A 17523-nucleotide genomic window follows, 5' to 3' on the forward strand; every position below is an offset into this window, starting at 1 on the left:
GTTAAAACAATCTGGAAGAAACTGGAAGAAAATGTTGCATGATCATCTCTGTGAGAATGGTTTTGCACAAAACCCAGCTGATCACTGTGTCTACAGTAAAGGAATAGAAAATGAGAGGATCATTCTGATTATTTGGGTGGATGACTTAGTTATCGCAGCTAATGATATTCACACAATTAATACTGTGAAAGAAATGTTGAGCACAAAATTCAAAATGAAGGATCTTGGGAAACTTAAACATTTCCTAGGCATTGACTTTACTCAGGAAAAAGGAGAAATAAAGATGGGTCAAAAGAAATTCATTACAAAAATACTGGAAAAGTTTGGTATGAATGACTGTAAGCCAAGGTCCACCCCATGTGAACAGAAACACAACTTTGATGATGATGGTGAAGCTGTTGATGCAACACAATATCGTGAAGTGGTAGGCAGCTTAATATATTTAATGACATCTACACGGCCTGATCTAAGTTGGATAGTCAGTAAATTGTCACAGCATTTTTCAGAGCCAAAAGAACAACACTGGTTAACTGCTAAACATGTATTGAGGTACTTAAAGGGCACAATTAATCAGGAGCTATGTTTTAAACAACAAGATGAAAAACTGAAACTTGTTGCATACTGTGATGCGGATTGGGCAACAGACCAAAATGACAGACGGAGTATAACAGGGTACTGTTTTAGTCTAACTAGCAATGGGCCTGTTATTTCTTGGAGATCAAAGAAACAGCAAACAGTAGCTTTGTCGACATGTGAGGCAGAGTACATGGCACTGGCTGCCACAGCACAAGAGAGTTTGTATCTTGTGCAGCTAATAGAGAGCATGGATAGTGAGGGTCAATATACTCCTGTGAAAATCTTTGAAGATAACCAGGGTGCAATTGCTCTATCCAAGAACCCAGTATGTCGTCAACGATGTAAACATGTGGATGTCAAGTATCATTTTGTTCGAACTGTACTGAATGATAACCATTGACTATTGCCCTACAGCTGATATGGTTGCTGATATTTTCACTAAGCCTGCAACAAAGGTCAAAAGTGAGAAATTTGTAAAGTATTTGTTTGGAATGTAAATAACCCCAGAAGTTTCAAACACTGTGTTATTGTGCAGGTGTATAAGGTGTTTACATTTGAATTCATGTTGAGAAATTGTGCAGTATAAGAGTAAGTGGGGGTGTTGAATTATGAAATGTAATATATGAATTCTGTTTATTTAGTACTCTTATACTAATCACTTCCTGTATTCCCGTGATAAAAGGGACATGCGCAATAAAACGTGTCACTTCCGATTGAAGCACAGCTGATGGTGTACGTGTGTATTTATTCCTCTGTCACGTTAAACTATGTTCACGGTATTCCTGCCCTAAGATCATGGCATCGCTAACAATATGTCACGGATAGGATCATATTTTGTGCTAAATAAGAGACATGTAATCATTTACAAAACATCACCATGTTTGTATTTAACAAAATAATGTTGTTTAATCCACGTTGGCGTGCTACAACTACAAAAACAATCGGTTTGTTTTTTCATCAGGAAATGCAGCCCGGCTCAAACAAACGATTTTTAATCATCATCCTCACGATCATTTAATGTATCATATATTCGCCGAATTGACATGAACGCACTAACAAATATGAATTTGCTGTAGTCAACTTCATTAAAACGTTATTAACGTGCCTAAACTCAGTAATTCACTAAAAATAGGTTTATTTTTAATGGAGCCTCGTCATCTCACCACGGGCAAACAATAATATTTACAGTGTTAATAGTTTACTGTATTATTACTGTTTAATATTACTGCTATAACCATTGAGTTCATCGTTGTGCAATGATAAAATTAGACCGTTGTTTTTTTAAATATTCTGAATGAAACTCGGCAGCTCTCAGGTGATCAGCTGATCAGCTGTGTGTGACTCTTTGTTTACACACCTAATGTAAATCATGACTTTGTTGGTCCAAAAAATCTACTTCAAATGGTAAAAAGAATTGGACATAGCAGAAAATGTGTTGGCTAAACTAATCTGTGTGACATTAATGTGAGAGGCATTTTGTAAATGATTTGTCAGATTAATGAATGAATGTCAGAAATAAACAATTCAATCTTAGAATTTAAGTTAATATCAATTAAGGCCTCATTTTTAGATCAATTAAATATATGTAATTTCATTTTTTAGGACCATCTACACACCACACACCCACATACATTATTCCATACTAAAAGGTAAATAAATGTCACTCCTTACCTATTCCTTTAATGATCTCCACTGCATCAATTTGTGGTCCTCCCAGCGACACAAACGCATCAAAGACATTAAAGAGCACCTAGGAGAAGAAGAAGGAAATGAGGAAAATCAATGGAAAAAAGATAGAATAATTACCGGACTGATCCACGTCTATTCATTTGAAATGCTTTTACTTGTCCTTATTTGTTCATCTTATTTATATGCAATTTGTTTATAATGGTCTGTCTTTGAATTACTGTACACATGGTTTCCTTGTTTTCTGTGATTTGAGCCCTTCTTATTGCACTTGTGTGATATTATTCTATGCAGATACATTTACCTGACTCCTTGTTTTAAAAGTTAAGAAATAATGTTTTTAAATTAGATGATATTGTCCCTCCCAATTCACAGATTGTGTGCCGTATTTTCTTCAAATAAAGGTGTGTTTACACTCCTGAGTAATAATGTCCATATAATATAATTTAATCTTTGAAGAACTGGGAAAAAAACTGTAGTTTGCTGGTATTTCCTCGTATTTTGGTTCGGATTATTGACAGTAAGGTGTGTTAAGTTTAAAGTAACACTATGTTATTATTTTTCAGTTCTAATTGTAGTTTCAGCCATGTATAGAAAGCAGTGGCGGCCGGTCCATAGGGGCGCTAGGGGCGCCGCCCCACCTCTTCCCATATTGAAAAAAAAAAAAAAAAATAATAATTAAAATTAAAATAAAAAAAAAAAATATGTTTAAAAAAATATATATGTTTTTATTTTTATTTTTAATGAACAAGGTAAATATTATATAATTGGTATCAGTAAAATGTATAATCTACAATAAAATCTCGTTTAAAATTGTGTTACGATGTCTAAAGTTACTGATAAGTCACATGTTTCCTGCCTGGCCTTGCCCATGCACCTTCTCTCGTCTGGGCGCTAAGAGAGGAGCCTTCAACCAGTGCAGCAGCAGCCACCAGCAGCTGACTGTTGCTATCTGTAACGTGTAAACTATGCCGCGAAAATATAATTTCAGCCAATCAGCGTCGTCAAAGATGACGGTCACCGGGCGCCAATGTCAGCGCCCAGTGCAGTCTGTGAGTAGTTTGGACAGTGACTCGTATCCGGTTGACGCAGTAGTTGATGAGGATGGCTTCGTGTGCAGGTGGAGTCTCCGGACCTCGGTCCCCACCTAATTCTGTTCAAGAGCTAATCTCCAATCCTTTCGAAAGGAGAAGTTTGGCAGATAAATTGTTGCTTAAAGACCTTGCACCGGACCAACCCGATTTGAATATATCGCAGCAATCTCGTGAAAAAGACAACATTTATACACGAGGCTTCACAAGTAGCTGGTACACAAGAAAGGCTTGGCTAGCTGGATGCAAACAGGTAAATGCTGTCTTTTGTTTCCCATGCTTGGATATCACTTTATATGTAGAGAGGAGGTTTCCCATGGTTGTTAGAAGTTTATTAATAAGTGGGCATTTATCACAGAAGTGATTGTTCTGTCTCCACGTTTGTTGCATTGTCTGTGATGTATTTTCCAACGGTTATAGCTCCTGTTCTGTCCCAGCAACACTACACGGTTTGCAGCTCCACCACATTTTTGGTTTATCTTCGGTGTCGCTTAAAATCTGCTTCCCATCGGACTAAAACCTCCACGTAATCTGAAGACAGATACTTGAAGTTATTTAAACCTTTTGCAAACTTTATGTTCTTTCTTGCTCTAGCCTTGCCAGTTACATTGTACATAACACATATATTATCATTATGCTAACTGGTTGTTCGTGTTAGACGATGTAGCTTTTTCATTTCTGAGTTATTGCTATATGTAAATAAGCCTGTTTGTAAATAATCCTCAGAGAAACAAAGAAAAAAAACACAATTTATGACATTTTGTGCTGTGGTTATTTTTTTTAAATTGCATTTATTCACAGTTCAGTTTGAAATGCTGTAGTGACTTGTATTGAACCACTTCAATATTTATAATTAATGCTACTGAAAAGATGCTATTAATTTTATATCTCACATGCAGTTCACTGTAAAGCTACTTGGTGAAGGTGTTGGTTCATAAAACATGAACAGTTTTAAGAAAGAAAAAAACAGACCAGTTCTGAGAACACAAATTCCTGGTAAAGTAGTAGATGTTCAGGTTGATAAATAATATTTTCCACACTGAAGATTATGGAGGTATTGATCAGTCTTCTCATATTTTTAAGCCTCGATTTCTCCTTTCCCCCCCCCTCTAACATCACCAGAAGTCATCATTTAAGGGGTCATTTCTCGGACCCCCCGGGTAGGTCACTTACGGTACGTCAAGAGCCCCACCAAAAAAAAAGACCACCGGCCGCCACTGATAGAAAGGAACTTAATGATTTATAACGCATACAAGCAAAATGTCCTATTAGATCAACCTCCTTAAAGAGCGGAGTGATTCAGGCGAGGTGACAAGACCTCAGTCAGGGTAAAGGTCCTCACTCTGAAGTGCACACTGTTTGCATTGAAATCTGAGAAGTGTACTTTCCAATGATGAATGTCTCAGCAAACTCACAACCTGTTCTGCTTCACAAGAAACAATACAAAACTAAAGTGTAGCATACGAACCACGGTCACGCCGTCGTTGAGCAGCGACTCTCCGAACACCAAGATGAAGAGCACCTCGTTGACGTGGACCTGCTCGAACACGGCGATTACGGCCACGGGGTCCACGGCCGCGATCAGACTGCCGAAGAGAAGGTACTGCAGCAGGCCGATGTCCAGGTCGCCTGCAGCACAGAGATACACCACATGTGGCTTTAGTTAATATATGTAAGAAATCAGGTTCTTTAATTGCCCTACAATCATGGGCCTACTGTGAGACACTTGGCCTCTGGGTCCTACATAGGAGCAAGATACCTACAATTTACGGAGATCTTTTAGTGTGTCTTTGTAGTTCTTATGCATCTTTTTGTAGTTTTGTGTGACTTTGTGGTTATTTTCCCAATTTCTTTATCCATTTTACTTCTTTGGCCCCTGGGTGCCCATTCAGGACTCCATCCATGCCTGCAATCTGTTTTTTGCCTTAAAATCCAATGACGGGGCTTGCTGAATCAATCCCTGCCCTCTATTAATTCAATGTTCATAGTCATACAAGCAGCAAGGCTCTATGGATGGCTAAGTACAGTAGGTCTGACAGTCCACAGTTTTCATCCAGATTGTAACATCTCAATAACTATTTGATGGATTGCAATTAAATGTGGTTCACAAGGTGTGTTACTAACTATTACAACACTATTTCAGATTATTTGTGTCACTGTTCCTTCTTCGAATCGTGACACATGCTTGGTGTTTTCTGTTTTTTCTGTTTAGTGTTTTCCCTTTCCTCTTTTAATCTTTCCTAACTACCCTCCTGTCCCTAATTAGCAAGTAGCACACCTAATTATTCATATTTATACTATGATACTTGATCAAAGTTGAAAATGTGATGATCCTCCAGTAAGTTCTGGAGTCCAAAACTTGGAAGCAGATGTATGGACATTGAATTGCTAATTGCTAACTTCCTGTTGTTTTCAGAACACCAGCATGCATCTATCCATTTCCCATCGTACAGTATTTGCATCATGTATCCCCCTCTGTTCCCCCGCCCCTCCCCAGAGGACAACTCTTGCCTCTTTAGCTTATTGTGTCACTATCAATAACCACTTCCTATCTTCCACCCCACTCAAAATGCAACTCAGTGTGACTTAAAGCGTTTGAGGCCCCTACATGTTAACAGCTGGAGTGTCTCTTACCCATGGCTCCTCCCATGTGACACCCCCACAGCGACAGCCCCAAGCTGGCAGCGTTCCAGCAGGTCCCGATGACGGCGTAGATCAGGATGGCCCCCATGTTGCTGAAGAACAGCTTGTTGGGCATGGAGTAGCCTGCGTCCAGGATGATTTGAGGCAGCAGGTAGAAGAAGAACACGTTCGGGGTCAGCGTGAAGGTCTGCACCCCGTCGGCACCCCAAATAATCCCCCCCAGGACGAAGCCGAAGCAGATGAGCAGGGCGCTCTCCGGGATGATGTTGGTAACATGGTGGTTGGACTCAATCACTGAGAGAAGAGAAGAAAAGAGAAAAGAAGGAAAGAGAAGACATGAATTATTGACAAGAAAAACAAATATAATTGATTGTCGGTTCTTTCATTGCATCATAAATTCACCATAAAAACACAACGGTTTGTGAGGTTTCAATATTTGCAAATGATCAACTGTTGCACTCGACTGAGAAGGGTCCACTTTTAGTTCTGGGCGTATGATTAACCATCATAGTGGCGCGTATGAAGGTTTCTTAATCCCTCTAAGTAACTAAACATAGACTATTGCTTAAGGTTAACTAAACTTAATGGTCTGTCAAATTGTCACTAAAGCTTATTTAATAATCAAACTAACTGAAGCATAAAAGGAGACCCATTTTAAAACGATTTCTGTTTCCAGTCCACAGAGCTCCGGTTTTGTTGTGCCAATATGTTCCATTCAGAAGTATTTGAAGTTATGGAACATTTGGATGAAGGTCTAACATGATGCAGTGTTTGTATTCGTGCTTGAGCCTACAGAGCAAGTGAGATCCGTGTAAACATGATACAGCTTAGATACAGTTTGCGGTGTTCAATAAGAGCAAATATTATACAATGAGGTGGTTATAAAAGACAGAAGAAACTCTTGTGTTCTCAGGAACAACATGCTGCGTTGATAACACACACTCATGTTCACTCTGCAGGAAGGGACACTGTTCGTTACAATATTAGAGACATATCATGCTGCAATTACAAAAAATACACTTACCCAAGACATCCTTTCTCATTGTTAAAGACCCTAATAAACAATTTCTCAATCATATTTTAATTATTAACAATGGCGTTCTAAATGAACATGAAATAAAACTAAAGTTAGACGTTTTGGTTTTGTTAATCCACTCACACGCATTCACATATAGCCCCTATTATGCTAAGGGTTACTGTGAATACAAATAGCTTTGTCAGGAATTTCTCATAAAGAAACCGTTAAGTTAAAACATTTTTAAGGCACTTAAAGGCAAACACTCCTTATATTATTTAGAAAATTACAAAACAAAATTCCATGACGAGATGATACAAATAATTAAAACTTAGGCTAACATGCAGAAGAACCGAGTATTACAGGGTATGTTACAAAAGGAACATTGTAGTTATTTGACATTATGCTGGTTAAAAATAGCTCAACATTATCTTGTTTCAAAGGAATCTGTCAAACTGCAACATTTAAACTATGCATGATATTAAGTTTGAAGCTTTGCTTTCTATTTCATTGTTATGTTTGTGAGATAAGAAAATATTAGGAACTGGCAGTGGTGGAATGTCATTTAGTACATGTACTCAAATATTGTACTTAAGTACAATGTTGAGGTGAAAGTCAATAAAGTTTAAAATAAATGTATTACAGTCCAGCTCAGTGGATAGAGGAACATTTAAGGCAATGTCATCCACTCTATATGAAGGCTCTCTCAAAATATATTTTTAAGAATAAATAAAATAAATGTGTTAAATACAATATTTAATTATATATTTCTGAAATTGGACCATTTAGCATAAAAGTTCATTTTAACATTGGTTCTAAGTTTAGTTTGATGCTAATACTTTTGTACTTAAATGTCATTTTAAATGTAAAACCTTTACTTAACAGAGTATTTCTACAATGTGGTATTACTACTTTTACTAAAGTAAAGGAGAAGAATATTTCTTACAAAGCTGGAAATCGGTTACTTGTAGTCCACATTTACCAGCCTACATAAAAAAACACTTTCTAGCACATTTCAACTGTTTCTTACATACCCAATTTACCCACACAAGCCACCAATATCCATAACGCAATAATATAAGGAGTCTCCACATGGTGCCATTTAAAAGTCACGACGGGTATTCCTGTGATGACGCTGGATCCATGGCCGTGTTCAGTCTGATTTGATTTGAACTCAGATGGCGGCTTCGGATGGGGTTCTTGATGCGCCACGTCCCCCTTCACCTTTGTGACTCCTGAGATGAGGAAGATGAGCAACACTGGCCCCAGCAGCCAGAGGTGTACATACCCACAGCGTTGCATTTGACCAATTTAATTAAAAAACAGAGAGAACCAAAAATAACGAGTCCTTTATCTCTGATGTCAGGGAGGGGAACTGTCTGTCCCAAGGCCAGACTGAAGGGCCGGACAGTGTGCCACACCTCTGATCCCTCCTTTTGTTCTGCTTCCTCTGTCTCACTCACTCTAGTTTACTATCAGTTATTATCTTTTCACTACTCTAGTGCTCTATCCTTCTATCTCAGACTGTGACTCTGTGTCCTTCCACAGTCTGTGGTCAGCAGTGTGCAGGCAGTTCAGAAGAGTGCAGAAGCCTGGACTTAAGGGATGAGTAACGGATGTCCAAGAAAGGTTTCTGGTTATTCAGTCACTTTTGGAACATTTAGTCATTACTCTGTTTGGTCTTTCCGGTCTCAGATCAACTCAAGTTTGTCATGTGTGTGTCTCAGATGGAGCAGAGGTCATTTGATGTTAAGCTAACACCTGTCTGTGTGTGTGTTTGTGTTTAGTAACATTTCCAAGGGCTTCATCTCAAGCAATGATTGACGCTGATGTTACTCAATCCTGGTTAAAGACTCCCAGTTCTTGACGTGAGAGTCAAGAAAGCCGTCCTCTGGCAGTCCACAAATAAACTTCAACTACTGTATCTATGATTTAATAGAGCTACGATTGACTTACTGTAGTAAACGTATCCCATTAAATGGTGCTGAAATGTTTGACGTAAACTCTACGATACTTATTTTAAGTCCAAGAGTTCCATTGTGATCCAAAAACTGTTAAAAACCACGTGAGACTGAACCAGGCACTGGAGTTTACATTGCCAAAATCCTTCATATTCCATTGATGCAGTCATTATTCCTGGCAGAAAATGTGTGTTAATGCTCAGCCGAAAATACATTTAAAAACAAGTAATATTCACTCCTGTTTTTGAGTAACGTTTGATAGAAACAACACACCAATGGGCGGGTCATGTTTTTTCATTCACTGCTCCGATCTGAACTGTCATGCCAAACGTCAACTTCATGCTTAAGAGTAGCAACATTTTCCTGACTGAGGTCTAAGACTGAGTTCTATCTTTAAGCTCACCTGAAACAGCAGGAGCAGCAAGATGTGGGTTGACCCCGCACATTATTTGTACCCAGCTGTTTAAGGTGGAAACAGATTACCTTTTTAACTTCCCCAAACCACAACGAAGGGCAAACTCAATTAGTTTTTTTCCTCCTTATTTTTATTTCAACCGCATTTGCATTAAAGGTGGGGTAGGTAATTCTCCCATAGCCGTGGGAACATGTTTCAAATGGGGGGTGCTGTGGGGATGACACCAGGGCCGGTTCTGACCAGTTTGCTGCCCTAGTCAAGATTTTAGCTGGCAATGAAAAACCTCTACAAAAGACCAATACACTACAAAAAGATAAACATATTGACATGGTGGACAGCTTATATAAAAAGGCTTCAAATGTATTTAGTATTGCATGAACATGTTTTAATTGGGAGGTGGACTTCACATCCTCTAGGGGGGTCTGAGGGTGCCCCACCGGGAAGATTTTTTTTTTAACATTTTAAAGTAAAATGCTTCAATCTGGTGCACTTTGAGCGCCCAATTACTGGAGACTGATCTAGGAGGTACAACTCTAAACACCCATATGAAAAAGATCGGTTTGCATTTTATTAATCAAATAAGTATGTGAACATTTCCAATAACCCACCATAGTCAATAACAAATAAATGTAGGCTAACTTATTTTATTTTTGTGGTTCATTTATATCTTATTTTACCAGTTAAAATTAATTAATTTATGCATATTTTTAAATCTCTCCAGTTTTAAACAATATTTTTGGTTTACTGTCCTATAGTAGGCTATACATTGGAATGATTTCAAACCTGTTTTTATTTATCCTAATAAAGGCGTGCCTTGGAAATATTTGTTTACATAAATTGTGATCAAAACGTTTGAGACCCACTGAGATAACTTAGACTAAAGTGAACTATCTAAACCCTCAGAGTCCTTTACCTCACTGACCCTCTCAGTCTGACAAGACAGAACTCTCCCTCCACATTATTGTAGAAACAGCTTCTTATATCCGTTAGCGCAGCAGAAGCTAACAACAATCCCCGCCGGTACTGGTGCCATGCTCTCTCTCTCTCTCTCTCTCTCTCTCTCTCTCTCTCTCTCTCTCTCTCTCTCTCTCTCTCTCTCTCTCTCTCTCTCTCTCTCTCTCTCTCTCACTTTGGCTGTGAGCTGGGGGCGCCTGATAAGCCAACATCCCCCTCTTTACTTAATTATGAATGTTGTTACATCAAGGCTGGAAATTCGTTTTTTGTTGTATTATATTTGTATTTAATCTTGTGGAAGTGCAGATCCCCTGTCCTCCACCATGGGGTGCTGCAGCACCCTCAGCACCCCTACTTCCCACGGCCCTGCGCCTCTCCAAAGTCAAGGTATAATAGTTTACTAAAACTACTACATACAAGTACATACTGTACTAATTCCCAGAATTCCCAAGCATTGATTCACTGAACTGGTTGCGTTATTACTGGATGTTTTTTTAGGCCAGGTGTCCCATCCTGTTTGAGGACAAAGGACAATAGTCTCATTGGTAAGATGGACTGGTTTGATGATTTGATATAAGCTCTCACACAGAAACAGGTGTGAATGAGTTTATCTGAAAACATCTCAAGTTTCTCATATGGAAATATTTGAGAAATATAATATATATTTTCACAAGTTAGTCAAACAAACTGCCCTGTTTTCAGCATTGTGCCAATGCCTTTTCCATCTGAAGAGGTTTTTTAAAGTGTTCATTTAGATTTAAAAAGGAGGATAGTTTTCTCAACACTTCAACTAGAAATTCACTGAGCACAAAAGGGATCAACATTTGTAATCTGACCGGACCAATTCAGCTTTATTAACTAATGACCTAATATATCCTGCTGTACAGTGGCTGGCCTTTAGCTTAAACCGTTCAATCATTAGAAAGTCAACACAGATCTGTGCACACTTTTAGCAGAGAGGTCAACTTCATGGTGGAAGAGAGGTCATATAAGTTGTGTCTTACTCTTAGAGTAAAGGATCATTGTGCTATTGTTTGTTGGGCTGTTGTGAAAATGTGTTATTTGGGACAAAGCAAAAGCTTAAGTGTATGTGTGATTTAGTGTGATGCTATTCCATTTAAGGAATGTCAAATGCGTAATTATTTTTAAGTTAAAGCAAATTGTTTTAGAACGAGGATTTAATGATGTTGTATAATGAGTCAAATGAGAACGTGAAAGTAAGGAGGAAACTTCCAGTCTGTAACAGATAAACAAACCTGCGTTTAGTGTCCATTGTTCTTGGATGAGTACAAAGCAATGCGGAGGATGAACGAAAGCCAACATTGTGAATCTGGAAAGAGGAAATAAGATCTGAAGAAAGCTGATTCCATTGTGTGCCCGTGTGTGAGTAAGTATAAAGTCAACAATACTGTGCACATATTGTTTGAGTTTACACAAATGTACTTTATGAAAGTTTTTCTTTCTTTTTAAAGTGCCTTTAAAAAAAAGTTCCTCAAACAACAACAACATATGCTCTTCTTGAAATTCACAGCACGCTTAAAACCAAATGTGCACGTCAAGGTTCTAAACATAATTAAAGTTTTGAGAAAATAGCCCTATTATTCTTTTGTTTATTTTCCTTTCCTGTAGTGTTATATAGGTTTGTGTGCATGTAAATGGTCTCCCACACTGTGTAACACTCACGCTTCTATTAGCTAGCGCTCTAACACATTGTACGTGATAGGCTAAGAGGCGGGACATCTCTAAGCGGTTGACCAATCACAACAGAGCCGGCCAGCTAACCAATCAGAGCAGGCTGGGCTCTAGTTTCAGACAGAGGGTGAAAAGAGGTGCTGCAGCACAGGCAGTATGAGAAAAATAAAGAGCTTTTTGAACATTAAAGCATGGAGACATGTCACAGTAGAGACACTACTGATATGAACTGAAAATGTGCTTAATACGGCCCCTTTAATGTTAATGGCTTCCATTTAACAATTCCACTTGCAATCCTTCTTATTTAACAAAATCACTAAAAACCCAAACTCCATTTTTTTTATCAGTACATATTTTTGTTGAGTCAGATTTAATGTACTTTTGAACTTGCAAAATTTGGTAGAATTTCAAAAACTCAAAAGTAAATTGCCACTAGCTGCAGAGCCATCTGCTAGAACCAAACTTAAAATATATCTTTGTGATCCCTAATAATCTCTCAAACACGGCTGTAACATTTTCACCCAAAGCACAGCACAAACGCTGAATCTTCCAACACAGACTTAACGACTGTAACTACTTGCAAACTAAAAAAGAAGACAGTGTCAGATATCATTGTTTGATTATCAACACCATTCATTTCCTGCAACTTTTACAGATGACAACAGTCCCCTATTTATGTCAGTGAAGGTGTACACAAACACAGACGCCAACATAACGGCATTTACATTGTCCACACTGCAACAACCCATTTGCCTCTGTTGTGAACACATGAAATGCTAATGACAGTGTTCTAGGACACACAAGTACTTTGGCTTCACCTGCTGAGAAGTTTAATAGAGGTCAAGCTTTTTCTCGTCCAATTCATTATTTCAGAAATGGATTTCGTCCATGTCTCTTCAAAGCATTTGAATTTGAAACACCTCAGCCAAAATGCAATGTAGGAGGTTTTTTTTTTTAAACCAAAATATTGATTTATATATAATTGAATCTATTTTAAAATGGTAATATTGAATAAATACACAGTGGGCGGGTGTAGTTTGGTGGAAGAAAAGAAGTTCACAATGAGGTCAATTGAGGTCAATGATTTATCTTGAGTAGCCAGGTCGTGATGTGAGACCTGTTTGTTGATATATCTATCTATCTATATGATCTATAGGTTGCTTTGAGCACAACAGGCCGAATGCTATATTCTATTATATTTGAAAGAAGGCAAACATCTCTCCGGCCAGATCTCAAACAATCGGCAACTCACATAAAACAAGTGAGAAATACTCAGGTTAGAGTACATATTAACATTTATTTTAATTTAAGTTGGAACTGTCCCTTTAATTTAAGGATCTCCTTGAAAGAAGTCTTTCTCCCACAGCTACCATCAACCAACCTAACCTTGAAAGTGTTCATTCTCCACTGACAGACTAATCTATCATCCAATATCACTCGAATTAAATCACTACCACACTAAATACGCTAATAACAGTTTGCGTTTCGAACCCCTCCATGGACAATATTTGCTGGGACTGACCGATTTTGCAGAGCCAGCTGACCAGGACCCACAGGACCACGATGTACGGAGTGGAGACATGGTGCCACTTCCAGCTCACGATGGGTAGAGTAGTGATGGGCTCTTCTCCGTGTCCACTCTCTCCATGACTACTGTCCTCTTCTCCAGTCCCATGACCGGAGTCCGTCTGGTGCCCGGGGCTCGAGGTGGTCCCAGCATCGCTCCCTGTGGCGTGTCCTGTGTCTTCATTGGCGAGGCTTCTGGACACCATCAGGACCATGCAGAGAAGAAGAGCAAATCGCCATGTAGCTCCCATGTTTGGGGGAAGTTGCAAAAACACTTACTGAAAAAGTTATTTAGACTATAGACACAGGTGCTATGGTCAACCTCAGTCTTTCATTCCTCTCCTGTGTCTCCTCCTTCCCTCTCAGGTCACTTTTGTTCCGTCTTACATCCACATCCTTCTCTGACCTGAGCACTGTGGCCTCTCTGTGCTCTCCTCTGCTGAAGATACAGTTATACAGCAGGTGAGGCTCAGCCCATTCTGATGCTCCTCTGTCTCCTCCCACTCTGTACCCAGGTCAGCTAGTTTGGCCACATTACTCAATGGAAGATTTGATGCTCTTGTCCTTTCTCTATTGGCTGTGATTGCAGGTTTTCACTAATTTTACACTTTTTCTACAAAATGTATTGGAAAACACCATAACTTAAGAAACTTTTTATTATGTGAATAGTCCTTTTTACAAACAACAAACTTGAAATCAAATTAATCAATAAATAAATGACAAACCAAGTTTTGTTTTCTTAGTTTTGGCCATGATCTATATGTGCATGTGCCAGACATCTCAATATTTTACACTTATATCTTAGTTTAAAAGGTCAACAGAACATTATTTGGCATCTTTGATAATTAAATGAATGGATTAAGTATTTCTTACATAGAAAATGCCAAATATTGCCTTTTCCAGTGCCTCAGTTGTGGGCATTTTACGCTTTTCTTTGTTTTCTAATAGCAAACTGAATATCTTTGAGTTTCAAATTGTGACTTAGCGAAAACAAATGTTTTCATACCGCACCTTAAGCTTAAGGAATTTGTAATGGGCACTTTCCCATACTTTTTGACATTTTATAAAGCATTATTGATTAATCAATAATGAAAATGATGGTTACTTGCATGCCTTTAGTTATGGCTCAAGACTTTGTTATATACTTGGGGCGTATAGTCTCAAGGCAAACAAGTGAGAGAGCACGCAAAGACCCTTTTTGTTTCATTATAGCAAAGGTAGGATCCAGCATGATTAAGATCTCAGGGTCTGCACCTTTCTTATTAAAGATGTGAGAATATGACACAGCATTCAGACTGGTCTATCTAAATCAGTGGACCAAGGGGTCCCATGGTGTTTGGTAATTCATTGGCAAGTAATTATCCAAACTGTTTGGGTCACTTCCTGGTTCAAAGTTGACCTATCAGGTTCACTGTAACATTTAATGTACATCATTTTATTGTATATTTTCATACCTTTATTTCATTTTCTACTATTCTTTATTTATGTTTCTTTACTTCTGTATTTTTCTGATTTCTTCCTTTTACTATTTTTATGTTGTACACCAAAACAACAAAGCCCATTTTGATTCTGTAATTTTACCACACATTTTCTTAAAGAAGACATATTCAACTTTATCATAACGGCATCTGACTAGTTAATTGAAGTGAAATAAGATGACTTTATACTGCCTCCAGGTGGCTTCTCAGTAAAACTGACCGTTCTATCCCCCCTTGTCTTACATAAATGTAGAAAGTATTAGATGAATCTAGGACAGGAAAGCAGTTGGACCTGTTTGTCTCCCTTATTTCGAAGGAGCACCCGTACATCCCCTCCTCTTGGCCACACTGCACATCAGTGACTGTGTTGAGCCTTTATTGCCACTATTCATGTGTGTGTTTAGGTGACAGAGACTTATAAATGAACCGTAGTTTGGACATGCCGTTTCTTTTTCATAATCGTTAATCAAGGTTTTCCTCCTTTGATGGCACAGTCGCTTTTATTAAAATGTAACAGCCATAACAGCATCTAAAATCAATGGGGGGATGTTTTATGTATTTGCACTCTGAGGAAATGTGCAATCTAGGCCTTTCCAGGAATCCATTGTTTTTCAAAGATCCCATTGTTTTCCTTTTAACTTGTTACCAGAGTTATTATCTCTCTCTTTCAATAAGAAAATTCCAAAACTGACATATTTTCTGGATCTTTAAGACGAAGTTTCGAACCTGTATCTGTATTCGAGCTGCAAAGATTGGTCTTGATTGTCCAGAATCGCTTTAAGAGAACTGTGTTTGTCTATTTAACGAAAATGTATAATTAATCAAGGAAATAATTGCCAGATTAATAATAAATTGAAATATTTGTAAATTGCTGGATCTAAAGAATGGAAACAAATCAGAAATAATGTAGATATTCTCCCATGGAATTACCCCAAAATCTTTTTTGTGGTCCAATTTTGTTTATCACCCATAAATCTGTAATCAAGTATTTGAAATAAATCCATAACCAGACAACTCTAATGCCTACAAAGATGCAAACAAAAAGAGATAAAACAAAATCCCTATTTCTTCCACCCTGTTACCATTAACTGCCTTAAGCAGGAAATAAAACTCTTCCTTACACATGAACGCGCTGAAACCTGCTCTCTTCTGGAACACCAGCATGGACTTCAGGGGAGCTGTTTGCACGGCAGCTCTGTTGATAGTTTATGAGTAAACTAGCCATAGCCATAGGCGGCGCGTGAGGCTCAGGTTTGGGAAGGCTAACTTTTTTTACCTGACGCTGCCCGCCTCCGGCGTCTATAGATAAGAGATCAACTCAGTGAAAGCACCGCCTGCTGACCAATCAGAGCTCAGTGTGCGGAGTTTAAATCTATCAAGTCTCAATCACATAATCGATCATATAATATCATAATATATCATATATTTCCTTATCTGAGTCAGCTTCTTGAGCCGTATCTGGCCGTGCAACACTCACAGTGTCACATACTGTATGCAGAAGTATTATTTTAAGAAACACATTAAGTTGACGAAACACTCAAATGTAATTAAAGTCAGATCACTGGTGTCTTAGATGAGGCAGTGATATCATAAACCTGTTAATGTAGGCCTACACATTCAAACACTCAAGGCAGTTTATTTATTTTTTAACCAGCTGTTCTGTATTCACCTTGCATATGCAACTATGTGGCTTTTATCCTGGATAAAGTGTTTAAGTCATGGATGTTTAAAGTTTAACTTCGTCATATTTGTCTAATATTATAGTTTCATTTTCATTAATGAAGTATGACGCTGCGCTGTCAGTACGCTTGTCCATGTTTGTGATTGGTCAAATGTTGCAAGGGGTACCCCTTGAACGCGCTCTCAGACGGACAGAGAAACCCTGGGTTGATTTACCGAGTTGATAACCAGCATCGTAGGACCGCTTAGCGAGATCTCGTTTGTTAGGGTAAGATAAGATAACTCAAACATATCCAGGGTATGTTGAACTGGCTTCGTAGTACAGTTTACTGGTGGCTGCATAGCAGCCCAAATTTCAAAGACACAAACATTATACATTATATTTTAATTTGACCAGGATGCAGTGACAACAATATTTGGGAAGGCTTAGCCTTCCCTAGTCTACAGTACCCGTCGCCCCTGGCCATAGCATATCTTCATTCCGACTTTAGTGGAAACCCTGCTGAAAAAAACAGCTAAGACCATCAAGGCTGGTCAGGCTGGTAAACCAGCCTGACCAGCCTGGTAAACCAGCCTGACCAGCCAGTCAATATTAGGCTGGATTAGTTTGCTGGTTAAGAGGGGTTTTGGACACTTTAGCTGGTCAGGATAGCTGGTTTGGTCACAGTGGTCTAGCTGGTCACCATTAGCTGGTCGGGATAGCTGGTTTAGCTGGTAAAAGCTGGTGGTCACAGTGGTCTAGCTGGTCACCATTAGCTGGTCAGGC

General features: G+C 38.6%; 1 protein-coding gene across 1 annotated transcript in view; it reads right to left on the reverse strand.

Annotated features, from left to right (window-relative positions):
- Window positions 1-14019, reverse strand: part of LOC117477935 (sodium/hydrogen exchanger 3-like) — a 27030-nt gene extending 13011 nt beyond the window's left edge. Inside the window, exons 1-4 of the mRNA XM_034124752.1 lie at window positions 13556-14019; window positions 5988-6290; window positions 4822-4982; window positions 2248-2326 (exon numbers count right to left, since the gene is read on the reverse strand). Coding sequence (XP_033980643.1) covers window positions 2248-2326; window positions 4822-4982; window positions 5988-6290; window positions 13556-13850 — 838 coding nt within the window. The 5' untranslated portion in view covers window positions 13851-14019. The remainder of the gene's footprint in view (window positions 1-2247; window positions 2327-4821; window positions 4983-5987; window positions 6291-13555) is intronic.
- Window positions 14020-17523: the final 3504 nt, after the last annotated feature.

Source organism: Trematomus bernacchii, unplaced genomic scaffold (genome assembly GCF_902827165.1).
Source record: "Trematomus bernacchii unplaced genomic scaffold, fTreBer1.1, whole genome shotgun sequence".
Lineage (NCBI taxonomy): Eukaryota > Metazoa > Chordata > Actinopteri > Perciformes > Nototheniidae > Trematomus > Trematomus bernacchii.